At 37.1% G+C, this 27,684-nt stretch overlaps 2 protein-coding genes, 2 non-coding genes and 1 pseudogene across 5 annotated transcripts; 3 read left to right on the top strand and 2 right to left on the bottom strand.

Moving 5' to 3' along the window:
• The first annotated feature begins 605 nt into the window (after nucleotides 1-605).
• On the top strand, nucleotides 606-4,548 carry LOC107609610 (Radical SAM superfamily protein). Its single transcript, XM_016311619.3, has 10 exons — nucleotides 606-926; nucleotides 1,177-1,252; nucleotides 1,331-1,428; nucleotides 1,764-1,865; nucleotides 2,032-2,118; nucleotides 2,355-2,471; nucleotides 2,715-2,818; nucleotides 3,404-3,543; nucleotides 3,654-3,790; nucleotides 3,870-4,548. Exons 1-10 carry the CDS (start codon nucleotides 720-722, stop codon nucleotides 4,053-4,055), a joined length of 1,254 nt encoding a protein of 417 aa, XP_016167105.1. The 5' UTR covers nucleotides 606-719; the 3' UTR covers nucleotides 4,056-4,548.
• Nucleotides 4,549-6,965: 2,417 nt separating this feature from the next.
• LOC148550387 (uncharacterized) lies at nucleotides 6,966-7,823 on the top strand (annotated as a pseudogene).
• A 12,781-nt stretch (nucleotides 7,824-20,604) lies between these two features.
• SCL30 (SC35-like splicing factor 30) lies at nucleotides 20,605-23,375 on the top strand. 2 transcript variants are annotated; one of them, XM_016311225.3, is made up of 8 exons: nucleotides 20,605-20,781; nucleotides 20,865-21,157; nucleotides 21,997-22,158; nucleotides 22,284-22,321; nucleotides 22,432-22,504; nucleotides 22,586-22,774; nucleotides 22,880-23,010; nucleotides 23,111-23,375. In XM_016311225.3, the coding sequence occupies exons 2-7, from the start codon at nucleotides 20,889-20,891 to the stop codon at nucleotides 23,001-23,003; spliced, it is 855 nt and encodes a 284-aa protein (XP_016166711.1). In that variant the 5' UTR covers nucleotides 20,605-20,781; nucleotides 20,865-20,888; the 3' UTR covers nucleotides 23,004-23,010; nucleotides 23,111-23,375. The 2 variants fall into 2 exon arrangements, with proteins under 2 accessions (XP_016166711.1, XP_016166712.1); XM_016311226.3 differs by having other exon boundaries at nucleotides 22,880-23,017.
• A 670-nt stretch (nucleotides 23,376-24,045) lies between these two features.
• TRNAK-CUU (transfer RNA lysine (anticodon CUU)) lies at nucleotides 24,046-24,118 on the bottom strand. The gene has a single exon. It is a non-coding gene; the product is annotated as a tRNA-Lys (tRNA).
• A 75-nt stretch (nucleotides 24,119-24,193) lies between these two features.
• TRNAK-CUU (transfer RNA lysine (anticodon CUU)) lies at nucleotides 24,194-24,266 on the bottom strand. The gene has a single exon. It is a non-coding gene; the product is annotated as a tRNA-Lys (tRNA).
• Nucleotides 24,267-27,684: the final 3,418 nt, after the last annotated feature.

The following is a 27,684-nucleotide window of genomic DNA, read 5'->3' as shown; positions in this document are numbered from 1 at the left end:
GAACTACGGAGCCTTATGTATATATGTATATATGTATATATGTGTTTTCATTTTCTGTATTTGATTTAGTCTTAAATTTTCGCTTTTATAATTAAAGATTCAATTCATATTTACGAAGACTCAATATTAAATAAATGAGTTATGCTACGTGTAGTCGTGTACACTAAAATCAACCACCAGTAAAATACATGTTGGAATACAAATACACATTGAAAATAAATTAAACCACACATGTATTTATACACAAATACATTGGTGGCTGATTTTGGTATACAAATAATATTTTTGTAAATGAATATAGTATCAAATTAAAGAATTAGAGGTAAGTAACGCCTGAACTTTTAGTACTATCATGAGGTGTTAAAAATAAGGGTGTTACATTATAAAATTAAATATTAGGGGTATTTTTGAAAAAATCGCAAACGTTAGAGACAAAAAGTATATTTTATCCTTATTTTTTTTAACAAGCTATTTTCCGAATTTTAAAAAAAAAATTATACAAATTAATTTCTAATATTTTTTAAAAAATAATAAATTATTTTCTAATTTTATAAAAATTATAATGGAGAGATTAACTTAAATTTGAATATTATTCAAAATAATAAAAAAGAAACGAGAGGAGGGTTTAAGACTTTAAGCCATGAAGGGGTTTGGGAGATTTGGATATTTTGTTATTTACTTGATCGTTTCGTTATCTTCTTTCTGAGCTAAGAGCCACTATGCTGGCCGTTTCAATGGCGCTGCTTCACCACTGTTCCACACCTCTAGCACGTGCGGTCAGCACTCCAGCACGTGATCGCGCACGTGCTTGCTCCACGGTGGCCATGGCCATGGCCACTGCACCTCGCAAATCGCAGCCGCAGCAGCAGGTTCTTCTTGGCATGTCCGAGAACGACCTCCAACAACTTGCTCTCAACTTGGGTCAGGTAAATCTCATATCTTTTTTCACTTTGATTCGTTCCCACATCATTTAATCCCACAAAGAATATAACTTTTTCTTAACTACTGTAAAGAAAATGATGTTAACAAGTGTGTGAATTGGGGACTCATTAACTATGATATGAGATATATTATGAAAGGTTGTGATTCAAAACTAACTAACAAACTATAAGTTAAATCTTCTATATACTGTTCATTTTTATTTATTTATTTATTTATTTTTGTGGAATTTGTTAGCAAAGCTTTAGGGGGAAGCAGCTTTACCATCTTATATACAAGAGGAAGGTCAGAGAAATTCAGGAGTTCATTCAGTGTGAGTATTTCTGCACCCCTTCCCTTTTGAAATAAAAAAATAAAAAAATGTTTTAGTTGACATTGTATTGCATTTCAGTGCCTCAGGCATTTAGGAATGAACTTGAGGAAGCTGGATGGAAGGTAGGGCGGTCTCCAACTTTTCAAACAGTTACAGCAGCTGATGGGACTGTTAAGGTGAATTATGAAATCGTAAAATTTATAATTTTCGGTCCTCAATTTATTGATATACATGGTAGTTTACTAGCTTTTGAACTTTTTGAATGATTTCTTGCTGTTCTAGTCACCATCTAAATCTTATGTGTTGAGAGTTTAGATGTTACGCACAATATCTGTTGCATGGACCATATTCTTATTTGTTTCAGCATCAATGCTTCAAGTTTTTTAAGTTGGCCCTACTGTTTGCTATACATGGAAGGTTAACTTGCATGATTCCATGATTTTGCAGAGAACGTGGTCGTTGATGATTCCATGATTTCTTATACTTTTTTGGTTGGCATTTGATTTTGCAGTTGTTGCTGAAGTTGGAAGACAACAGATTGGTTGAAACAGTTGGTATTCCAGTTGACGAGGATAAAGGTTCAGCTCGCCTCACAGCATGTGTTTCATCACAGGTGTTGGATCTTGAATAATCTATTGATTAATTATTGTTCGCTTCTTTTCTGGAGTATTTGTATACTTTATTTGGACACCAATTCTCTGTTTATGTTAATGTTAATGCAAATTTGTTGCCAATGTTCACCATTATTTTGACTATGATTCACTTTTTTGCGTATTTAGGTTGGTTGTCCATTACGTTGCTCTTTCTGTGCCACTGGCAAAGGAGGTTTTTCAAGGAATCTTCGCAGCCATGAAATCGTCGAGCAGGTTTTTGTCATCGCTTATTCATATTCATTCATAGAGTAGTTAATTCGATGTATGATCGTTTGCAAAATAGATAGCTTGGGGACATTTAGATTAATTTATCCATTTTAGAGAAACACAATGGACAAAAGAAAAGAAATGAGAAAGAAGGAATAAATATAAGATGACATTGTTCATTCTCGTTGGCTTTGTTCACCATAAGACAAGAAGTTTCTACAATGTGCATATTATGGACACAGGTAATGGCAATTGAGGAGGTCTTCAACCGCAGGGTGACAAACGTAGTGTTTATGGGAATGGGTGAACCAATGTTAAATCTGAAGGCAGTGCTTGAAGCTCACCATTGCTTGAATAAGGTAAATCAACGACAATGATATGTGAAGTTATTTTCTTGTCAAATTCTTAGCAACATTTTATTGAATGATTAAGAATAGACAAACCCTTGTTTTATCCCTTTCCTCTTAACGTCGTTTACATTATCATTTGAACATGTGATACGTGTTTTCAAAATTCATCTTTTTATGTTTTGATGTATTGTAAGAGAGAGTACATAAGTTTTGTTTCTAAGTGTGCTTTTGTTCAATGTATTTTCCTTTTAGGATATCCAAATTGGGCAAAGAATGATGACCATCTCCACTGTGGGTGTTCCAAATACATTAAAGAAGCTGGCTTCTCACAAACTTCAATCTACATTAGCTGTGAGGTAATTTCTCTTGTTACAAATGAAGGCTTGATTCAAGAATTAATGTCCTTACTTTGTCCCTTGATTCTAAGATTGATATTTGATGCCATTTGCATGGATATTTAGAGTTTAGGCCTTGGGTTTGCCACAGTTGCTGGCATCCTTTATAATTGAGAGTCTTTGTTCTATTCCAAAGTTCTTTCTTTTGCTTGGTAAGTATTCTGTAATGCGATAATTTTATGGTGGCAATGGCAATTAAATTTTCTGATGTGCTCAGTGAAGAGATATCCATTACTGCATCATGAACTTATTTAATATCAGCGTCTAGCAGTAAATTCATAATATTGAGCCAGAAATTAGGAAAGTTTTATCATAAAATTTGTTAGGAAATATATTCGTTCCATCATCTTTTGATACCCCCAGAGCAGCTTTAGAGTCACCGGCTTGACCGCAAATATTGGGAGCGCTGCAAGTTTACTTTCTGTTGAGCCAGTTGTCCATATATAACTCTATAAAATGACATTACTCCCTAATTTCTGATGTATGTATATATAATTTTCTTTCTAGCATGTGTGCATGTGATTTTTATTTTGTATCTTGCAACAGCCTGCATGCTCCTAACCAGAAACTTAGGGAGAAAATTGTTCCTAGTGCAAAATCGTATCCATTGAATGCACTTATGAAAGATTGTCGGGAATACTACCGTGAAACAAATAGGCGGGTTTCCTTTGAATATGCACTTTTAGGTAAGAAATTTAATTTCCAATTCAATGCTGACTTGTTCCTCGTCCATATGTTAAATGTTGATGAATCTACATAATTTAAGGAGTATTTTATTGGCATTATGTTTGAACAGCTGGAGTCAATGACTCGGTAGATAATGCGATAGAACTCGCCAAACTACTCCATGAATGGGGGCCTGGTTATCATGTGAACTTGATACCTTTCAATCCGGTAGAAGGCTCTGAGTACCGCCGTCCTTACAAGAAAGCAGTATGCTGATTTCATTATTTGTTTGTCCATTCTACATGATTTGCCTTATCAACTGAGTTATTTGATAATCTTGGAATAGGTGCAAGCATTCGCGGCTGCTTTGGAGTCCAATAAAATAACTGTTAGCATACGTCAAACCAGAGGACTTGACGCAAATGCAGCGTGTGGTCAGTTGCGAAACAATTTCCAGAAAAATCCTTTGGTTACCGACGCCGAAAATCTGGAAACAGAGCTCCCAAACATGGAGCTTGCAGTAGCTAGTTGATTTCACAACGCTCTTAGCAGTTATGTTTTCAACACTTTTGCCTCGGTAAATCGCTATATGCCATGACACAAACAAGTTCCTTTATGGTGAGAGACAGAGAGGTGTGATGAATAAGGTATGAAGTATGAACAGAAGATTAGCAGAGTCTCTATTGCTAATAATGAAGTCATAGAGGAGTTTGCTATGTTGCATTATTTGAAAATGTGTCAACCTTCTTTATATGATCACATGATGCTGATACACAGTGAGAAATGTGGACACACATCTATGCAATCATGGTATCCATTTTTCATCTACAACAACTAAAGGTTTAGGCACAAAAGGTAGTGTGATTAGGAGATAATTGTGATGTTGTTAGTGAGAGAGATTTTTTTCCCCCCATCTATGTCTTTTCTTTTTCTTCCCTCAATTCTTTGGTTGATATATATAGATAGCAGCAATTGGTCCATTGTAAAAATTTTAGACTGATGTTAAAGTCCCATTTTGAACCTAACTATTGTTTTATCTTCTATTTATATTTCGGTCCATTTGCTCCATTATATTTATATCAATGATACCCTTCACAAATCCATTCACTCATCTTGCTCAAAAAACATTTTCCGACCAAAATGGACTATTTCTGCCCCACAACTATTATCCCCGAGGCTGTTGGTTGAGTGGCTAAATATATTGCACTCGGGTTTGAATCTTAATAATGGCCAAATAATGTATATGAGTGTGCTGTGTGTGATATAATATCTAGAATTAAGAGTTGTTCAATCCATCTAACTGAAAAAAAAAAAAAAAAAGAATACGTGCATGTCGTATTGTTCTCGGTATATTATATATCTTTGTTTTGTTTTTTATTTTTCTTTTAATGAAATCAAATCTTCTAGCAGAAAGAAAATTATTGACCTCAAAATTAAGAATTCCTTATAATTCTTTTTTTACTATTTTTTTTTAATTTTTAATTTTAATAAAATTGTTCAAAATAACATTTGTCAATAGAGCCATCTTTATTTTAAAAAATAAGTTACATAATTTGAGCATATATACGAAATTGTAAAATAAAATAAATAAAATTAATAACTAAAAGAAGAATAAAAACAAAAAAATGAAAAAAAAATGTTTGAAAATGATATAATTATTAATTTTGTAATAGTAATTATTTAACAAAAAAAGAAAAAAAAATCTTTGATCCGGCGGGTCGCCTCGTCCTGCCAAAACCCGCAAATTTGGCAGGTTCCAAATTCTAACCCGACCCGCATTTTTAGCGGGTTTGACCCGTTTTGCCACCCCTACTCTCCCGTGAGCAAGCGACGTTCTTTCCACGAGTCTCTCTTTTCCCGTGGACTTCACTCTCACTTTGACTTAAATAAAAAACATACTTAGAGTTTCAATTGACAATTTGGGGCCAATTAGGGTTTTAATATGGGATAAATTAAATTAAAGACAACTAATACACTCTTTTTGGCCATGTCAGCGTGTCACTGTCCACGTAAGGAACCTCCGATTGCCACATCATTCTTTTTCGTTAACCTTGAATGGAGCCGTTAACGTTTGCGTATTTTTGTCGATAACAAAATCCAGGTGTATTTTTATTAACAGACAAAATTATTTGAGTGCATTTTTGGTAGTTTACCATAAATTATTCGTTTATATTTGTAATAAATAGTTGATGAGACTCTAGAGTCAATGAGTACGGCTAAACTAAAGCCTAAAATTGGGTTCCTCAAAAATAAAAAGTAAGGTTCGAGAACCAAATCGGTCAATGAATTGTTTAAGTGACCGATTCAATGAATTACTAGTCCAACCAGAATCTAATTAGAATCCAACCGATCTAATTAAATATAAATAAAATTATTAAAAATATAATATATAATTTCAAATATGTGAATTCACCATACTAATAAAATTTAAAAATTTACAATTTTATTTTATAATTTATCTAAAAATTATGATTAAAAGCTTATAAATGATTCAAACATAGTGACAAACACACTAATTAACTTTAACAGTAAACACACTAAACTAGCCCATGAATCATGATGCTTATAATCCTTGTTTTTGAATTTTGGAAAATAAACATTGAAAGAATAAATGACCATTTGTATCTATAAAAGATGAAAATATTGACATATGTATCCACATTAGATCGAAATTAAACTTGTACCCACACAAGATGCTTTCTGTGTGAGAAAAGTACCCTACGTGGCACTCCAACCCTCCAAAGACAAGGTACTTTTGTCACACGGAGGACATCTTGCGTGGGTACAAGTTTAGTTTCGATTTAGTATAGGTACATATGTCAGCATTTTTATCTTTCATGGGGTACAAATGATCATTTATTCTTTGAAAACTATGAGTAATCTTCAGGATTTTTTATTTTAATAAATAAAATAAATGTAATAAGTACTAAAATAAATAATTTAAAAATTATTTACCGATTTAAATTTCTCTCTCTTATCTCGTTTACAGTGTAAACGAGATAAGACACGTCACACTGCCACGTGTATATCTCGTTTACACTGTAAACGAGATAAGAGAAGACAAATTTGCAGCTGCTATAAAAGGATGTGTAACCCTTGGTATTCTCCAATCTCCACACACATTTCAAATCCTTTCTCTGTCTCATTTTTTCTCACGGAAACAAGGCAACAATGGCCAGTAACAGTGTATATATAGTGTGTGTGTTTATCCCAATTGTTGTATGAAAAATGGCAATAACAGAGTGACATTTGAGTATGAGAATCCGATATTGTTGCGCACTCAACGTGTAAATACGTTGTCAGAGTTGAAAAGTTTGATATTGAGCAAGCTCGGTGGTACAGAAGTGAGGGAGATCGGAAGGGTGGGGTATAGGTTGCTGGCACCCATGGATAACAGAGTTTTCCGGTATTCCGACTTCAAGGGGACGAGCATGTGCGACTGATGTTCAACATCCATGGGAGGATCATGGCGGAACAGGTAATGGAGCTTTCCATTGAGGTGGGAGATAGTTGTCGTGGTGGTTTTGTGCACTCGACCTATGTACCGAACGACCGACCTCTCGCACCACCGCCCATTCATGTCGTCATTCCATTGGATGAGGCGGAGGAGGGCGAGGAGGAGTCGGACAAAGATTACGTGGTGGATAGTGCGAACAGTGATTCTTCCGAAGGTGGCGATGAGGAAGAGTTTGTGCCGGAGATGTCTGCCCAGACTGTGGCATGCCATGTCTTGCCTCTACTTCACCCAATTCCGGTGCTATCGACGGTGCCAAGTCACTATCACAGTTTGGATCTGGACGCCATGCATGAGAGGACTCCGTTTTCGGACACGGGTGAAGAGGATTACAACTTAGACGGTGGGGTAGAGTTTCGGGTCGGCCGCAGGTTCAAATGCCGATAGGCAATGCTGCAAAGTGTGAAGAACTACAGTATTCGCAGGAGTGTTGAGTACCGGGTGCTCGAATTGGATCGGTTAAAGTACCATGTGCAGTGCCGTCAAGCAGACAATGGGTGTTTATAGAGCCATCGTGTGGCCCTTCGGCAGAACCTCAGATACTGGTAAGTTCAACTTTAATTGTGCTTTTGAGTACTTCTGTGTAATATATTAAAGAGGTTTGAGATATGGCTGAAGCAATATTGTTTTGTTGTGGTTAGGGAGGTTTGGAGGGTTGGTGGAGTGCACAGTTGTCTAGCACCCACCATGTCTCAAGACCATCGCCAATTAAACAGCAGTTTCATTTGCATGGTCATATTGCCGTTGATACAGTCCAACCCCTCTGTGAGTATTCTGGTGTTATAAGGTGCGGTCCAGGCGAGCTATCATTTCAAACCCTCCTACAGAAAGGTGTGGATGACAAAGCAGAAGATAATTGCACAGATCTACGGGGATTGGGAAGAGTCCTACAACAAGGTGCCGAAGCTGCTTCAGGCACTGCAGAACTATTTTCCTGGAACCATTTGTGACCTACGTGTCAAACCGTTCTACGATGGGCACCTCTTGGTACGAGGTTGTACCATGTTCGACGAAGTATTTTGGGCTTTTCCCTCATGTGTCGAGGCATTCAAGCATTGCAAGCCGTTTGTATCTGTCGACGGCACGCATCTGTATGGCAGATACAGTGGAGTGTTGCTTATTGCGGTGGCGCAAGACGGCAACAGCAACATCCTGCCTATTGCTTTTGCCGTTGTCGAGTCCGAAAGCACCGAGTCATGGTCGTTCTTCTTTACTAATCTGAGACACCATGCCACCCCACAAGATGGTCTGCTGGTTATCTCCGACTGATCTCAGGCCATCAAGGCCGCGCTAAGCGCCGACGATAGTGGATGGCATCCCCCAAGAGCATTTCATGCTTACTGTATCAGACACATAGCTGCAAATTTCATGACTCAGTTCAAGTCAGCTAAGGGCAAGAGATACCTCATAAATGCTGCTTACAGTCCAAGCAAGGCTGGGTATGAGTGGTACATGGATGCCTTGAGAGGATTCTCCTCGGCGATGGCAGATTGGGCTGGTCGGTTCAACAGGAGATTTGGCTGCAACATTTCGACAGTGGGCGGCGGTTTGGACACATGGCCACAAATCTGTTAGAGTGCATCAATGTAGTTCTGAAGGGGACACGATACACTCTGATTTCAGCCATTGTGCGCATCATGTATGAAAGACTGTAGAAGTTGTTTGTGACGAAGGGCAGGGAGGCGCAGTCACAGATGGCGAATGGAAACCGTTTCTCCCAAAGACTCTTAGCCACCATTAAAAAGAATAGAGAAGGCATCCCGAAGATGCGTGTCACTCATTGTGATAGGCGGGCCTCTATGTTTGTTGTGAAGGAGCTAGAGCCGTTCGAGGGTTGGTCGCAAGGTTCCTTCCGTCTTCGTCTATCAAAAAGTACGTGTTATTGTGGACTATTTCATTCTCTCCACTATCCGTGCCGCCACGCACTTGCCGGGTGTGTCGCCGCTAGCATTGAGTGGTACCCGTATGTGCATCCGATTTACAGGCAGGAAGCTATGTTCAAGGTGTACGAGGTGGAGTTTCCACCGATTCTTGACGAGTCCCTTTGGCCGGAGTGGTATGGGACGATGTTGTGTCCTAATCCTGTCACGCGTTCGAAGGCGACTGGACGACCCGTTTCCACCAGATTCTTGAATGATATGGATGAGGTCGAGCAACATGAGAAGCGGTGTGGCCTCTGTAGGCAATCCGGTCATATTAGAAGGGGTTGTTCTAATCAACCCACGAGAGATGCCTAGGACCTACAGTTCTTTTAGTATGGATGTAGTTTATTCCTGTTGAAGTTTTTTTATCATTTGATTATACCAGTTAAATGAAGCTGTAGCCTTTTTGATTTATCAGAAATGTCAATCCTTAGTTTTACATTTTAGTTTAATTGATGATGTAATATGTTGGTGTTATTTTTATTTTTGTTTAAAGTGGAATCCTTTGGTTTTGACATTTTATAGACTTCGGAGATGTAATAATTTAGTTTCGTATTTTACTTTTATAAGGCAGAGGGTAATAGTCATAAGAAATTACAACATAATAAACAACAACTGTTTACAATACAGAGCTTCACATACTAGCTAAAAAAGTGAATAAACAAGACAACCAAAATATAAAACAATAAAAAGAACTACAACCCAAACATATAACATCATCGGTGGCGAGGATCCTAGTAGTAGCACCTGTGCCCGGTACCACACGGTGGAGGTTGAGCCTGGCACTGAGGTTGAGAAGGACGAGGATCTTCCTGAGGCATTAGAGGGACAGCGGTGTCCTGGAGTGGCTGCGGATGATATGGCTGGAGCCCTCCAGAGGATGGATATGTGGCATACTGATGGATGTGAAGCTAAGGTTGAGACAGTGGAGCTAATGGAGGGGTCGCTTGAGGCTGTGATGATTTCAGGTACATACCATAGTTGTAGGATGGCGGGGTCGCAGACTGGGTACCAGGATGAAGACTGATGAGCGAATAATTTATACGCTTTTTGGCATTGTTCTTAGGTAGTTTTTAATATATTTTAATTACTTTTTAGTATATTTGTATTAGTTTTTATGCAAAAATTACATTTCTGGACTTTGCTATGAATTTGTGTATTTTTCTGTGATTTCAGGTATTTTCTGGCTGAAATTGAGGGACCTGAGCAAAAATCTGATTCAGAGGCTGAAAAAGGACTACAGATGCTATTGGATTCTGACCTCCCTGCACTCGAAATAGAATTTTTGGATCTACAGAAGTCCAATTGGCACGTTATCAATTGCGTTGGAAAGTAGACATCCAGGGCTTTCCAGCAATATATAATAGTCCATACTTTGCCCGAGTTTTGATGACTCAAACTAGTGTTTAAACGCCAACTTCTTGCCCTATTCTGGCGTTAAACGCCAGAAACAGGTTACAAGCTAGAGTTAAACGCCAGAAACAGGTTACAACCTGGCGTTTAACTCCAGGAATAGCCTATGCACGTGAAAGCTTCAATGCTCAGCCCAAACACACACCAAGTGGGTCCCAGAAGTGGATTTCTGCACTATCTATCTTAGTTTACTCATTTTCTGTAAACCTAGGTTACTAGTTGAGTATACAAACTACTTTTAGAGATTTATTTTGTACCTCATGACATTTTACATCTGAATTTGTATCTTCTACAGCATGAGTCTCTAAACCCCATGGTTGAGGGTGAGGAGCTCTGCTGTGTCTCAATGGATTAATGCAATTACTACTGTTTTTCATTCAATCACGCTTGTTTCTATTCTAAGATATTCATTTGCACTTCAACATGATGAATGTGATGATCCGTGACACTCATCACCATTCTCAACCTATGAACGCGTGCCTGACAACCACTTCCGTTCTATCTTAGATTGAGTGTGTATCTCTTGGGCTTCTGGTTCATGAGTTTGACTGCCTCTCCTGACAACAGAGCACTCAAATCCGTGAGGCCAGAGTCTTCGTGGTATAAGCTAGAATCGATTGGCAGCATTCCTGAGATCCGAAAAGTCTAAACCTTGTCTGTGATATTCCGAGTAGGATCTGGGAAGGGATGACTGTGACGAACTTCAAACTCACGACTGTTGGGCGTAGTGACAGACGCAAAAGGATCACTGGATCCTATTCCAACACAAGTGAGAACCTTCAGATGATTAGCCATGTACGTGGACCTTTTTCACTGAGAGGACGGATGGTAGCCATTGACAACGGTGATCCACCAACATACAGCTTGCCATGGAAGGAGCCTTGCGTGCGTGAAGAAGAAGACAGTAGGAAAGCAGAGATTCAAAAGACAGAGCATTTCCAAAACTCCAACCTATTCTCCATTACTGCATAACAAGTATTTATTTCATACTCTTTTATTTTTCGCAATTAAAACTAAGAACCATTATTGATATCCTGACTAAGATTTACAAGATAACCATAGCTTGCTTCAAGCCAACAATCTCCGTGGGATCGACCCTTACTAACGTAAGGTATTACTTGGACGACCCAGTGCACTTGCTGGTTAGTTGCGCGGGATTGCAAAAGTGTGATTGCAATTTTGTGTAGTAAGTTTTTGGCGCCGTTGCCGGGGATTGTTCGAGTTTGGACAACTGACGGTTCATCTTGTTGCTTAGATTAGGAAAAATTGTCTTTTGTTAAGTTTAGAGTCTCTTTATTTTTCTTTTCAAAAATCTTATTTTTCCTCATTAATTTTCTATTTTTATTTGAGTTCAGTTTCATGAATTAAGTTTGGTGTCAATTGCATGCTTTTCGTTTTCCTTCAATTTTTCAAAAATATTTCTCTCTTATTTAATCCTTGCATTTATTGAATGTGTCTATGTTCTTGTGAATAGTTGCTCATTTGAGTCTTTCTTTCTAAAATCTTTTCGAAAAAAATTTTCCTTGTTTGATCTTTAATTTTTCTTGTTTTGTGTCTTTCCGTGTTTTTCTTGTGATTTTCAAAAATTCCAAAAAGATTTTTCAAGAAAATACTTTTTCTTTCATAACTCAGTTGGTTAGAGCGTTGGCTTATGTTTTTGGTATCTTCTTTTCAAAAATAATTTTTCTTTGATTAAATCTTGTGTCAAATTTTAAGTTTGGTGTTCTTTCTTTATGTTCTTGAGTTCTTTGAGTCTTTGAATTGTGTTCTTGTTGTTCTTGTGAGTCTTCAAAGTGTTCTTGAATTTTCTTAGTGTTTTGATCTTAAAATTTTTAAGTTTGGTATTCCTTGGTGTTTTTCCTCCAAAATTTTCGAAAACAAGGAGTATTAGAACTAAAAATTTTAAGACTTGTGTCTTTTGTGTGTTTTTCTCTTTCATCATAAAATTCAAAAATAAAAAAAATATCCTTTCCTTTAATTGCTCATAATTTTCGAATTCATTAGGTTGATTTGGTCAAAATTTTTAAAATCATATCTTTTTCAAAAAAAAAAAAACTCCTAACCACTTTCTCTCTCTCATTCTTTTTCAAAAATCATCATAAAATATTTTCAAATTTTTTTATTTTATTTTATTATTTTAATATCCATTTTCTTATTCTTATTTTTTCGAAAAAAATATAATAAATATAATAAAATAAATAAAATAAGTAAATAATATTTTCATCTCCAATCCATATCATCTTCCTTTCTCCATCATGGACCTAAGTAGAAATGAACAGTCCAGAAAGACTCTGGGGTCATATGCTAACCCCACTACTGCTTCATATGGGAGTAGTATCTGTATACCCTCCATTGGAGTCAGTAGTTTTGAGTTGAATCCTCAGCTCATTATCATGGTGCAGCAAAATTGCCAGTATTCCAGTCTTCCACAGGAAGAACCTACTGAGTTTCTGGCACAGTTCTTACAAATTGCTGACACAGTACATGATAAAGAAGTAGATCAGGATGTCTACAGATTATTACTGTTTCCATTTGCTGTAAAAGACCAAGCTAAGAGGTGGTTAAACAACCAACCTAAAGCTAGCATAAGAACATGGAAACAGTTGTCAGACAAATTCCTGAATTAATATTTCCCTCCTAAGAGGATGACACAGCTAAGGCTGGACATCCAAGGCTTTAAACAAGAGGATAATGAATCCCTTTACAACGCCTGGGAGAGGTACAGAGAGATGCTAAGGAAATGCCCCTCTGAAATATTTTCAGAATGGGTGCAGTTAGACATCTTCTACTACGGGCTTACAGCAAAAGCTCAGATATCTCTAGACCACTCAGCTGGTGGATCTATACATATGAGAAAGACAATTGAAGAGGCTCAAGAGCTCATTGATACAGTTGGTAGAAATTAGCATCTGTACTTAAGTAGTGAATCCTCCATGAAAGAAGAGGCTAAGGCAGTATCCACTGAACTTAGTCCTCCAGAATGTGGAAATCAATCAGTAATTATGTCATCTAACAGAACAGTTGGCAGAATTTAAAGAGATGTTACAAGACACTAAGGATGCAAACAAGAACATGGAAGCACAACTAGACCAGACAAGACAACAGTTATCTAAACAAATAACAGAAGAATGTCAAGCTGTTCAATTAAGGAGTGGAAAAACATTGAATACCTCAACTCAAAGCAGCAGAAAGCCAAGAAAAGAACAACTAGCAGAGGATGAGCGAAATGCTACCCAAAATCCCTCTGAGGACAGTAAGAGCCCAGAGAGGAATGCTTCTGGCGTTCAAACACCAGAAAAGGGTGAAAACTGGCGTTAAACGCCTAGTGGACGCCCAGTTCTGGCGTTCAAACACCAGAAAAAGGGGAAAATTGGCGTTAAACGCCCAAACCATGTTCAGTTCTGGTGTTCAAACGCCAGAAAAGGGTGGGAATCTGGCGTTAAACGCCAACCCAGCTCCCAGTCCTGGCGTTCAACCGCCAATGAGGGGTCAGACACCTGCAATTGCTAATAATAAACCTACAATTGCTGATAATAAACCTACCTCTGTAGGAAATAAACCTGCAGCAACCAAGGTTGAAGAATACAAAGCCAAAATACCTTATCCTCAGAAACTCTGCTAAGCGGAACAGGATAAATAATTTGCCCGCTTTGCAGACTATCTCAGGACTCTTGAAATCAAGATTCTGTTTGTAGAGGCACTTGAGCAAATACCCTCTTATGCTAAGTTCATGAAAGAGATCTTAAGTCATAAGAAGGATTGGAGAGAAACTGAAAAATTTTTTCTCATTGAAGAATGCAGTGCAGTCATTTTAAAGAGCTTACCAGAGAAGCTTAAAGATCCTGGAAGCTTTATGATACCATGCACATTAGAGGGTACTGGTACCAAGACAGCTTTATGTGATCTTGGGGCAAGTATCAACCTAATCCCTGCATCCACTATCAGAAATCTTGGCTTGACTGAAGAGGTCAAACCAACCAGGATATGTCTTCAACTTGCTGATGGCTCCATTAAATACCCATCAGGCGTGATTGAAGACATGATTGTCACAGTTGGGCTATTTGCCTTTCCTACTGACTTTGTAGTGCTGGAAATAGAGGAGCACAAGAGTGCAACTCTCATTCTAGGAAGACCTTTCCTAGCAACTGGACGAACCCTCATTGACGTCCAAAAAGGAGAAGTAACCCTGAGAGTCAATGAAGATGAATTTAGGCTGAATGTTGTTGAAGCAATGAAGCACCCAGACACATCAAAAGATTGCATGCGTATTGATATTATTGACTCCCTAGTAAAGGAGATCAGTATGGCTGAGAGTCTCGAATCAGAGCTAGAGGACATATTTAAAGATGTTCAGCCTGATATGAAGGAACCAGAGGAAATAAAAGAACCTCTGAAAATTCCTCAGGAAGAGGAGAAACATCCTAAACCCGAGCTCAAACCACTACCACCATTCCTGAAATATGCATTTCTGGGAGAAGGTGAAACTTTTCCTGTAATTATAAGCTCTGCCTTAGAGCCACAGGAAGAGAAAGCACTAATACAGGTGCTAAGGACACACAAGACAGCTCTTAGATGGTCCATTAGTGATCTCATGGGCATTAGCCCAGCTAGATGCATACACAAGATCCTACTGGAGGATAATGCCAAGCTAGTGGTTCAACCACAAAGGCGGCTGAATCTAACCATAAAGGAGGTGGTGCAGAAAGATGTCACTAAATTACTAGAGGCTGGGATTATTTATTCCCTTTCTGATAGTCCCTGGGTGAGCCCTGTCCAAGTTGTACCCAAAAAGGGAGGCATGACAGTAGTTTATAATGAAAAGAATGAACTGGTCCCTACAAGAACAGTTACAGGGTGGCGTATGTGTATTGATTACAGAAGACTCAATACAGCCACCAGGAAGGATCATTTTCCTTTACCATTCATAGACCAGATGCTAGAAAGACTAGCAGGTCATGACTATTACTGCTTTTTGGATGGCTATTCAGGTTACAACCAAATTGCAGTGGATCCCTAGGATCAAAAAAAGACAGCATTCACATATCCATCTGGAGTATTTGCCTACAGAAGGATGCCATTTGGTCTGTGCAATGCACCTGCAACCTTTCAGAGATGCATGCTCTCTATTTTCTCTGATATGGTGGAAAAATTCCTGGAAGTCTTCATGGATGACTTCTCAGTATTTGGAGACTCATTCAGCTCCTGTCTTGACCATCTAGCACTTGTTCTGAAAAGGTGCCAGGAGACTAACCTGGTTTTAAACTGGAAAAAATGTCACTTTATGGTGACTGAAGGAATTATCCTTGGGCACAAAATTTTGAACAAAGGAATAGAGGTGGATCAAGCTAAGGTAGAGGTAATTGAAAAATTACCACCACCTGCCAATGTTAAGGCAATCAGAAGTTTTCTGGGGCATGCAGGATTCTACAGGAGGTTTATAAAAGATTTTTCAAAAATTGCAAAATCTCTAAGCAATCTGCTAGCTGCTGACACGCCATTTATCTTTGATATGGAATGTCTGCAGGCGTTTGAGACTCTGAAAGCTAAGCTGGTCACAACACCAGTCATCTCTGCACCAGACTGGACATTACCATTCGAACTAATGTGTGATGCCAATGACCATGCCATTGGTGTAGTATTGGGACAGAGGCATGACAAACTTCTGCATGTCATTTATTATGCCAGTCGTGTTTTAAATGACGCACAGAAGAACTACACAACCACAGAAAAATAATTGCTTGCAGTGGTTTATGCCATTGACAAGTTCAGATCCTATTTAGTAGGATCAAAAGTGATTGTGTACACTGACCATGCTGCTCTTAAATACCTACTCACAAAGCAAGATTCAAAACCCAGGCTCATAAGATGGGTGTTACTTCTGCAAGAGTTTGATATAGAAATAAGAGACAGAAAAGGGACAGAGAACCAAGTAGCAGATCACCTGTCCTGGATAGAACCAGTAGAAGGGGCGTCCCTCCCCCTTACTGAGATCTCTGAAACCTTTCTGGATGAGCAACTCTTTGCCATTCAGGAAGTACCATGGTTTGCAGACATTGCAAACTATAAAGCTGCGAGATTCATACCCAAGGAGTACAGCAGACAGCAGACGAAAAAATTAATTTCTGATGCAAAGTACTACTTGTGGGATGAGCCATATCTCTTTAAGAGATGTGCAGACGGAATAATCCGTAGATGCGTGCCTAGAGAAGGGGCACAGAAGATCCTATGGCATTGCCATGGATCACAATATGGAGGACATTTCGGAGGTGAGCGAACAGCCACAAAAGTCCTCCAATGTGGCTTCTACTGGCCTACACTCTATAGAGACTCCTGAGAGTTTGTACGTAACTGTGACAGTTTCCAGAGAGTTGGTAATCTGCCCCATGGTTACACCATGCCTCAACAAGGGATCTTAGAGATTGAGTTGTTTGACGTATGGGGTATTGACTTCATGGGGCCTTTCCCACCATCATACTCAAACACTTATATTCTGGTGGCAGTAGACTATGTATCTAAATGTGTGGAGGCAATCGCAACACCCACTAATGATACTAAGACAGTGCTGAAGTTTCTCCAGAAACATATCTTTAGCAGATTTGGTGTCCCTAGAGCACTAATCAGTGATGGAGGCACTCATTTCTGCAATAAATAGCTGTACTCTACTATGGTCTGATATGGAATTAGCCACAAGGTGGTAACTCCATATCATCCACAGACAAATGGGCAAGCTGAAGTCTCTAATAGAGAACTAAAAAGAATCCTGGAATGGACTGTAATTGCCCGTAGGAAGGATTGGGCAAAGAGCTTAGATGATGCTCCATGGGCATACAGAACAGCATTCAAGACTCCTATAGGAACTTCTCCATACCAGCTTGTGTATGGGAAGGCCTGTCACCTGCCCGTGGAACTGGAGCATAAAGCCTACTGAGCAACCAGATTCCTAAACCTTGATGCCAAATTAGCTGGAGAGAAAAGATTGCTCCAGCTGAATGAGCTAAAGGAATTCAGACTCAATGCTTTCGAAAATGCAAAAATTTACAAGGAGAAAGCAAAAAGGTGGCATAACAAAAAACTGTCATCCAAAGTCTTTGAGCCAGGACAAAAGGTTCTGTTGTTCAACTCTAGGCTCAGATTGTTCCCTGGGAAATTGAAATCCCAGTGGAAAGGCCCATATGTGATTACAGGTGTGTCACCATATGGATATGTAGAGCTTCATGATATTAACTTTGACAAAAAGTTCATTGTTAATGGACAGAGAGTCAAGCATTATCTTGAAGGCAATGTTGAGCAAGAATGCTCAAGACTGAGACTGGATTAAAGCCTAGTAAAGTCCAGCTAAAGACAGTAAAGAAGCGCTTATTGGGAGGCAACCCAATTTTATTTATTTATGTTATCTTATGTTGTCTTTAGGTTGATGATCATGTGGAGTCACAAAAACAACTGCAAAAATTAAAGCAAAATAAAAAACAACATTAAAAACAGCTTACCCTGGATGATAAGCTTACTGGCGTTTAAACGCCAGTAAGAGTAGCAGAATGGGTGTTAAACGCCCAGTCTGGTACCATTCTGGGCGTTTAACGCCAGAAAGAAGCAACAAGCTGGCGTTAAACGCCAGAAACAAGCAACAGCTTGGCGTTAAACGCCAGGAAAGGTATAAAAGCTGGCGTTAAACGCCAGAAACAGGTAGCAACCTGGCGTTTAACGCCAGACTTGCATTCTATGGGCATTTTTGCACGCCTAAATGGAGCAGGAATGAGAAGTCCTTGACCCCTCAGGATCTGTGAACCCCACAGGATCCCTGCCTATCTCAACTCACTCTCTCTCTTCTTCACACCTTTCCATAACAACCTTTCCCCTCCATCTCCTCCATTTCTTCTTCTTCCCCTCATTTCTTTCTTCTTTTGCTTAGGGATGAGCAAACCTTTTAAGTTTGGTGTGGTAAAAGCTTTGCTTTTTGTTTTTTCATAACCATTTATGGCACCTAAGGCCGGAGAAACCTCTAGAAAGAGGAAAGGAAAGGCAAAAGCTTCCACCTCCGAGTCATGGAAGATGGAGAGATTCATCTCAAAGGTCCATAGCTCAGTAGTAGAGCATTTGACTGCACATCAAGGAGCCATGAAGGAAGAGCAACAAAGACAAGGAAGATACATTGAGGAGCTCAAGCACTCCATAGGATCTTCAAGAAGGAGAACTAGCCGCCATCACTAAGGTGGACCCGTTCTTTAATTTCCTTGTTCTTATTTTTCTGTTTTTCGAATTTTTGAGCTTTATGTTTGACTATGTTTTGTGTCTTTACTGCATGATCATTAGTGTCTAGTGTCTATGTCTTAAAGCTATGAATGTCCTATGAATCCTTCACCTTTCTTAAATGAAAAATGTTCTAAATACAAAAGAACAAGAAATACATGAATTTCGAATTCATCCTTGAAATTAGTTTAATTATTTTGATGTGGTGACAATACTTTCTATTTTTTGAATGAATGCTTGAACAGTGCATATTTTTGATAGTGAAGTTTATGAATGTTAAAATTGTTGACTCTTGAAAGAATGATGAAAAAAGAGAGATGTTATTGATAATCTGAAAAATCATAAGATTGATTCTTGAAGCAAGAAAAAGCAGTGAAGAACAAAGCTTGCGAAAAAAAATGGCGAAAAAGAAAAGAAAAAGAAAAAGAAAAAGCAAGTAGAAAAGCCAATATCCTTAAAACCAAAAGGCAAGGGTAAAAAGGATCCAAGGCGTTGAGCACCAATGGATAGGAGGGCCTAAAGGAATAAAATCCTGGTCTAAGCGGCTAAATTAAGCTGTCCCTAACCATGTGCTTGTGGCATGCAGGTCCAAGTGAAAAGCTTGAGACTGAGTGGTTAAAGTCATGATCCAAAGCAAAAAGAGTGTGCTTAAGAGCTCTGGACACCTCTAACTGGGGACTTTAGCAAAGCTGAGTCACAATCTGAAAAGGTTCACCCCGTCATGTGTCTGTGGCATTTATGTATCCGGTGGTAATACTGGAAAACAAAGTGCTTAGGGCCACGACCAAGACTCATAAAGTAGTTGTGTTCAAGAATCAACATACTGAACTAGGAGAATCAATAACACTATCTGAATTCTGAGTTCCTATAGATGCCAATCATTCTGAACTTCAAGGGATAAAGTGAGATGCCAAAACTATTCAGAAGCAAAAAGCTACTAGTCCCGCTCATCTAATTGGAGCTAAGTTTCATTGATATTTTGGAATTTATAGTATATTCTCTTCTTTTTATCCTATTTGATTTTCAATTGCTTGGGGACAAGCAACAATTTAAGTTTGGTGTTGTGATGAGCGGATAATTTATATGCTTTTTGGCATTGTTCTTAGGTAGTTTTTAATATGTTTTAATTACTTTTTAGTATATTTTTATTAGTTTTTATGCAAAAATCAAATTTCTGGAATTAACAATAACTTAAAACAAAATCAACAATCAACATTAAACCACAAAATTAACAATAACTCAGAAGTCGAAACAAAATTAACATTAACTAAGAAGTAGTGGAGGCATACGAATGGCGAGAGAGAGTGAGCTCGGAGAGAACGAAGGTGACGAGGAGGAGAAAACGACTGAGCGCAAGTAGAGACGTTCGCAGTGAGAGAGAGCGCTTGAAGAGAGAGAGATTCCGAGGAAAGAACTAACCACCGCTACGCCAAGAAAAGGACCGCGACGAAGAAACGAAGAGCGCCGGCGAACGACGGGAGCGATGTGAGAGACGGGAGAAAACGAAGGACCCCTGGGTTTATCCATGTGAGCGACGCTGACAGAAGGTGGAGGCTAGGATGACGGTGACGACACCCTCGACTGACAGAGAGTAGCTCGACGATGAAGAAGGTGAAGCGTGGGTTGAGTGGCTGCTAGGGTTTTTTGGGTGAGATGGGTGAGAGACCAAGAGATAGAAAGCGGTGGGTGGATTACTGAGTTTTTCTGAAATTTTATATATATATATATATATATATATATATATATATATATATATATATATATATATCACCGAACTTGTAACTAAAAATGTCCGGCCAATTCTAGCAGTTTACCGATTAACCATCGGTTCGACTGATTTTTAGTCTGACTTTTTTAAAACAATTTTATACATCAACCGAATTGGTTAGATGATCGATTTTTGATTAATCCTGTTGAACCGACCGGTTCGATTTTTAGAACATTAAAATTTAAAAAGTGAATTGGACCATCAAAACGGTGCGCTTCATTTGAGGAATAAGAGTGTGGTCTCTTTCTCTCAAGTCAAGTCGCTAGGGTTTTTAAACCCAGCTTGTTCCCCCACTCTCATTTTCCAAGTAAAGCATCAAAGTCAGACAAATCAAAAGCACGCGCTCTCTCCCTTCTTCCTCGTACAAGTTTCGCACCTTCCTCTGCATTCAAAGGTAAACGAAATCTTCATTTGTTGCACAATTCCTAAGATCAAAGCCGGAAAATATGATTTCTTGTTTGTAATTTTGAATTTTAGGGCACAAAAAAAGGGGAGAAGAAGATGCGGAGGCACAGTCCAGGATACTACAGTCCGCCTAGGAGAGGGTACGGCGGCAGGGGAAGATCTCCTCCGCCGCCACCTCCTCCGTCGAGGAGGGGCTACGGTGGTGGTGGCGGCGGCGGCGGGAGGCGCGGCAGGGATAACAACAACAATGGAAGCCTTCTTGTTCGCAACATTCCCCTCGATTGCCGACCCGAGGAGCTTCGAGTCCCCTTCGAGCGGTTCGGACCCGTTCGTGATGTCTACATTCCCAAGGATTATTACTCAGGGTTAGTTGGTGCATTTCTTATGATTTATATTTGGAGAAAGAGACTCAAAAAAAAGAGAATTTTAAAGTTTGATTGTTGTGGAATCAGAATCATCAATTTTGTCGCCGTGTTAGATGTACTTCCTTGTTTTTGTGAAATTAACAAATAATTTGTTGGTCTTTAGGTTTCCTTTTGGTAAAATTAGTTGGAGAAATGTAAGTAGTTAAGTTGATTGAGTGTGTCTGAGCGTGAATTGTGAGAGCTTGGTTGGGGTGATTCTGAACTTTTGAGTTTTCTTCTTTTTTCTTTTCTCTTGTTTGAAGGTGATTGGTATTAATTATTTGATTGTGGATTGATTTTGGACTGGTTTGTCAGGGGGTTATGTTTATTTGAAATTGGAAGTTAAAACAAGATCAAGCCCCACATTTGACCAAGTTTTTCCCCCCAAGTGTGTTAATCTTCATACGAAGAGAAACTATTTAATTACACAATGAATACAAGTTTGATGGAAGGTTGGTTGGTTCCTTGTACAAACTGAAGTGAAGACTTCGTGCTTACAAGATTTTTTTTGTTTCTTGGGGAGCGTTGAATTCAAGTTCTTATAAATACAAGAATGTTGAAGAATTTTCCAGATACTTTACTACTTGTCAATGTAAAGAAAAAGGGCTTGCTTTGAAGTTTTTGGATTTTAGCTGCTTTAGGCAATCCAGCTTCCACAGGCTGTGTTCATGTCTCAGAAAGCCTTAGCTAAGTTGTCTAAAGAAAGATATACTCTGCCTAGTCTACGTATGCTACAATCTGTGTCTGCCCATGTTTTTCTAGCAGTGTTAGAATGAAGCTCCGCTTTTTTCCCCATACAGAGAACCTCGAGGCTTTGCGTTTGTGCAATTTGTGGATTCTTATGATGCTTCAGAGGCACAGTACCATATGAACAGACAAATCTTTGCCGGAAGGGAAATATCCGTTGTTGTCGCTGCTGAAACAAGAAAAAGACCAGAGGAAATGCGCCAAAGGACTAGGAGGTATATCTTATTTTCCCCCACTATATATTCCACTATAATGTAGCGGATGATAAGAATGTAAAAGTGGTCTTGTAGCTGAAGCATTGCTTTATAAATGTATAGCTAAAGTTTTTGGAATTTTGCAGAGGACCAGCGAACTATGGGGGGAGAAGGTCTTATTATGGTATTATCATTTAAAAACTCAAAATTGCATTATGTATTTTGAAATGCTTACATAGTTCACTGCTTGTTAAGATTACTGACTTGTGTGTATCATAATATTGATTCTATCAGGTCGCTCGCGCTCTCGCTCAGTATCACGCTCTCCACCTTATCACTCTGGTTCTAGAAGTAGATATCGCTCAAGGTAAGTTTTAGATATCCTTAGTATCTTAATTTTGTACTTCCACTAAAGCATGTACTCATGATTTGAATTGACGTGTACCAGATCATATTCTCCTGCTCCAAGAAGGCAAAGTGATTACTCTATTTCCCCTAGAAGGCAAGCAGAACACTCTAGATCACCTCGATCACCAAGAGGCCCCCCTAGAGAGCGAGATGCTGATCAGAAGCGCAGATCATATACTCCAGATTTTGGCAATGGTGTTGATCAGAATCAAAACAATGGATATCCTGAGTGAGTTGCAATTTAATAATTACCTTCTGAACACACAGTTTTTCTATTGAAATTATTTTCCCCTCTTCTCTTGTGTTCTTACACTATATACTATCTTGTACTAAGGAAATCTACATACAAGTCTGAGGCCGATGAAGGCCAGTGGAAGTCATCTGGACGTAGACCATCGAGGTCACCACCTGGATCCAGATCTAGGTCAAGGTCTCCTGATTTGTCTCCTAGACATTGAAGACGAGGTAAAATGTACGAGTTAAGATTCCATATGTTAGATTTGGTTAAGCTTTTTTTAAAATTAGCTTCGATGGTTTTCATAATGCATATTTATACATGTTGCAGGTCTTTGGCAATGTGATGCATTCTGCTGATTCTGTACCAATTCAGTATCTTTATCAGGACATTTTACAAAATTGCATAATGTATTGAATGTGTTTGTAGTGTTAAGATATTACTGTTGTGCAGCATTTTGGATATTGTGAAATTCTGTGGTAAAACTTAACCTAGAGTCTTGATAGTCTAGATGAAATGTTTGGAGCTTGTTTGATTTGTCAAGTACCCTCTTGAACAATTTTTCACTTCAAAACTGCGTTTATCTTGGTATTAATTACTTGTTTAAATGGCTACCCCCATTTTTCCCTGTTTGGATAAACTAGTGTACTACCCGCCCTATGCGCAGGCGAAGCTCAAAATCCGAAAATCATATCTCTTTATGGAAAAAGACTTGTCATGTATTCAGTGAAAATCACAATAAGATTATATAAGTGTGGCAAGTGACAATTTAATTCAAATTATTTCAAAATCTTTCTTTTTAGTCTACTTGTAACTCGTTGAAATAATGGTTACTCTTCCATTCAAATTTTCGAAATAAAGAAAGCCATAAACTCTGTAACACGTTTACTAATTTGATCTTCGCTTTTGAAACTTCTTTGTTATTTACTATCGCAATGGAATTTGAGTGTAAAATTTTCGGTGGTTTATATATAGCATTTACCTCTAATGCTATATTAGTATTGCTTTCTTACCCCAACGTTGTTTTCGTTTGCAAATTATTGAATCTACAGTATTTTTATTAACTTCAATTTAAATAAGTTGACTCTAAAATTGACGAATTTCCAATGCTTTCCAGAAAAGTAGAGTGGAATGCTTCAGCAAAAGTAGGAAGCGTAACACACTAACACTTTGACAAATGACCTCTTATTAGTAAGTATAGTATAGTATAGTTTTTAGATTTTCTTATTTTGATCAATTTTAGAAACTATGGTATAATTACAAAGCGCCCACCGTGGGGCTCGAACCCACGACCACAAGGTTAAGAGCCTTGCGCTCTACCAACTGAGCTAGACGGGCTGTTTAAGACTCTTACGAAATAAATTTAATGGAATGGGCTTAATTTATTTAAAGATTAAAAAATGTAAAAATTCACGCCCACCGTGGGGCTCGAACCCACGACCACAAGGTTAAGAGCCTTGCGCTCTACCAACTGAGCTAGACGGGCTATTTGAGCCTTAATTCTCCATTTATTAAATTTCTAAGTATCAAATACGTTATTGATGGAGGAATTTGGTTCCATGGAGATGGCTGCATCCATTGAATATATCTCTTAAAAGCATCTAAAATATAGAGGAGTTCAATCTTAGGCATATTAGGGACTAATTGGTTTGCAAATTTTTTTATTTTTTTTATATTTATTTTTTAAAAATAATTTTATTTATAAATTTTCAAAAATTAAAGTAATCAGTTTGTCAAATTAGATTCTATTTCTAATGGAGGAAATAATAAAAATGTGTTTGGTTGATTTATTTTTAAAATGTAGTTTCAATAATAAAAATATGTTTTATTCGCTAATTTAGTTGAATTATTAAAATGATTTTTTTAACACACTAAAATTAATTTTAAAGTATTAATAAATGGCAGAAGCTAAGGTGTAAGGAGAGAAGTAAAATTTAAAAAGTAAAATATTATTATTTTGATAAATTTTATTATTTAAACAACTTTTTTACTTTCATACAAATAAAAAAATTAACATTAAAATTTATTAAAACAAAGGTAAGGTGTAAGGAGAGCAAAGAGTACTCTTACAGTCTTACCCTTTTGGAAACAAGTTGGTTAAGTTTCACAGCCTCTTCTCACATGAAACTTTGTTTTATATCCGTCACTCATTTGAACTATGATAACAATTTGATCCCACCATTAATCACCCCAAAATAATTCCTCTCATTTTCTTACATGTTCAAATTGATCCAATTAACTATCATGACTTATTAATTACTCTTAAGTCATAACAAATCAGCGGTTAGTTTTATGCTTTTATTTCTGGTTTCATATATGATTGGTCAATTAGTTCTTGATTAGCAGGACTTTTGTTTTTTATTAGTTATAATTCCACAAGTAAAATAATTCAAAGACTATCAAATTTCCCACAAAGATTATAAGAAAACAACTTGGAGAGCTACAATATATTTCTCAAATCATGTTAGTTCTTCATATATTGTCTGTTTTATAATTTGTGGTCAAGGAGAAAGATAAGGGGAATCGAATATCTCTTTTAATTTTTCAAAGAACTTGAACATGTTCCTGGGCCAATTTTCTCTACATCATTGTTAACATTTTCTAAATGGAAAATTTAATTGAAAAAAGATATTCTTTGGCCCTTCTAAAGGATATAATAAAGCTATTTTCATTTTTATTCCTTTTTGACCTGCTAGAAAATAAAGCAATCTAAAGCATCAAAATCATGACATAATTTTACTGAAATAGATAAAGGAGTGTTTTTTGTCTTATGATTGTTTAAAACTTTGAATTATTAAGAGATTATTGCACATATATTGTTTATTTAAATGTAACGAATTATCTAATCTAATCTGTCAAATATACCATTGGTAACCACATCACATTTTATATATTGAAGGTGAAGGAATAGAGGTTGTATAGTTGGCCAAGTTGAAACCATTATAATATTTGTGTATTTGAATTAACATTATAGCAAATAGGTGTTAGTATAAATGCACTTTTGCAGAATTAATTTTAATCAAAATCAAATTGATGTTAATATGATTTGTGTTTGGATAGTTTTTGTCAAACGGAATTTAAAAAAAATTAATATTGTTTAAATGATGTTAACCAAAATTCTGTCTCTTTAAGGAAATTAACCAAATTGTGTATCTATTGAATGGGTGTGTACTGTGCAGTCTTAAGATATTACTGTTGTAAAGTATTTCGGATATTATGAAATTCTGTGGTTAGAGGATTGACAGATGAATCATTTAGAGCTTATTTGATTTATCAAGTCCTGTGTTTTGAGCAATTTTTTCCTTTTTAGCAAATAGGATGTGAATTCTATCGAATTTTTTCTAAAATAATATGTAAATTTTGTATGATATGTCAATTTTTAATTGGATGATAAATTATTCATAAGATAATTTTATAATATATTAATAATCAAATTCCTCTTTTTTTAATTATTCTTTCTAAAAAAAAAAGCCTTTTTTTATATTCTCATCCTTTCAAGCATTACCATTGTCCTTTAGTATCTATCTCAATCTCAGTCTCGCCACTTATAATTAATTAATCTCATAAAAAAAACTAACTCTAACTAAATTATATTACTGTATCACGAAAGAAATCAATAAATTATCTCATATATAAAGTAAATTATGCTGAAAATACTACTCATTATTTATTTGCGATTTTTGGCATTGGAATGTAACAACTACTTTATAAATGAGCATATTAGATTGTGATTAATGTGCCACTGAACATAAATACTGTTGTTAATTTCAGTAGTTTATTACAAATGAATTACACTAAAATTTTGAAAATGAAATTTCTTTTAAACTAGACTGCACCTAATTGTCAATACAATGAAAAAATGGTGGAATATGGTGTGAATTTGATATTATTTTTTATTTTTAAATAAAATAAATAATACGGAAAATGTAATTATATATATATTTCTCAAAATGTAATTATTCATGAAACTACATAAATAAAAAAGTAAAAAATTACATAAATATTTATAAGTCAAACTATATAATAAAAAAGTAAAACCAGACTTTTGGAAGAAGACTAAAAAACCTAACAAACACTAATCCAAAATAATTAATTATCAGCTATTTAGTTAATTTTTAAAATGGCCATTTACAAGTGGTGAAACAAAGAGCTGAAAAATTATAAGGAAGAAGGTATATAAGACTTGACCAGTGTAATAAAGTTTGGATGACAAAAGTTGAACGTAGAAATAACATTTTGGTTGCTTTTAGAGAACGTGAATTAAGAAAAATTGGACGTTAGTTGATGATAACTGTTCAGCGGGTATAGTAACATCCAGGTGAACTTTCTGTTAGAGGGACAAAGACTGCTATTGGGTCTTACTTCCTCAAACCTGTTGGTGGAGGTCGTATATGTAAAAAATTCTAATGCTCAAATATATAATAATTTAAGAAGTATAAAGATCATCGTAGATAACATATTTTGTTATAGATTAAGTCATCTATTTAGAATATCTATATTAGAAGATAAACTTAAGGAGAATACAAATGAATTTGTACAAGACATATGTAGAATCTTACATAGATATGAGTTAAGTTATATTTTTTATTATTGGTATATCCCAAAGAAGAGTGCTTTTAGATCAGCTATAGGTTTAGACTTGTTCTGGCCCAGTTCAACAAAGATTGGAGGTCCATCCGACAGACCTACGAGTCAGTGGATTCACGACCTGTCTGAACCACCACGTTTCTCGCGTGATACAATACCCTCCGTCGAAGTCTCGATAGTTGGCAGAAGCTTCAAGACAAAAAAGCCCAAGAGCAAAAAGATCCACCCGAGGATAAAAAACAAAGGGGAGGAACCTACCTTTTCTCTATGTACGTCACATTTTATCCTAATTAATCGTCTATTTCTAAGAACACTTA

The sequence above is a fragment of the Arachis ipaensis genome, chromosome B7 (genome assembly GCF_059453495.1).
Source record: "Arachis ipaensis isolate K30076 ecotype BB chromosome B7, ASM5945349v1, whole genome shotgun sequence".
NCBI classification, from domain to species: domain Eukaryota; kingdom Viridiplantae; phylum Streptophyta; class Magnoliopsida; order Fabales; family Fabaceae; genus Arachis; species Arachis ipaensis.
Note: the sequence above shows the minus strand (reverse complement) of the source record. Positions and strands in the feature narration are given on the sequence as shown.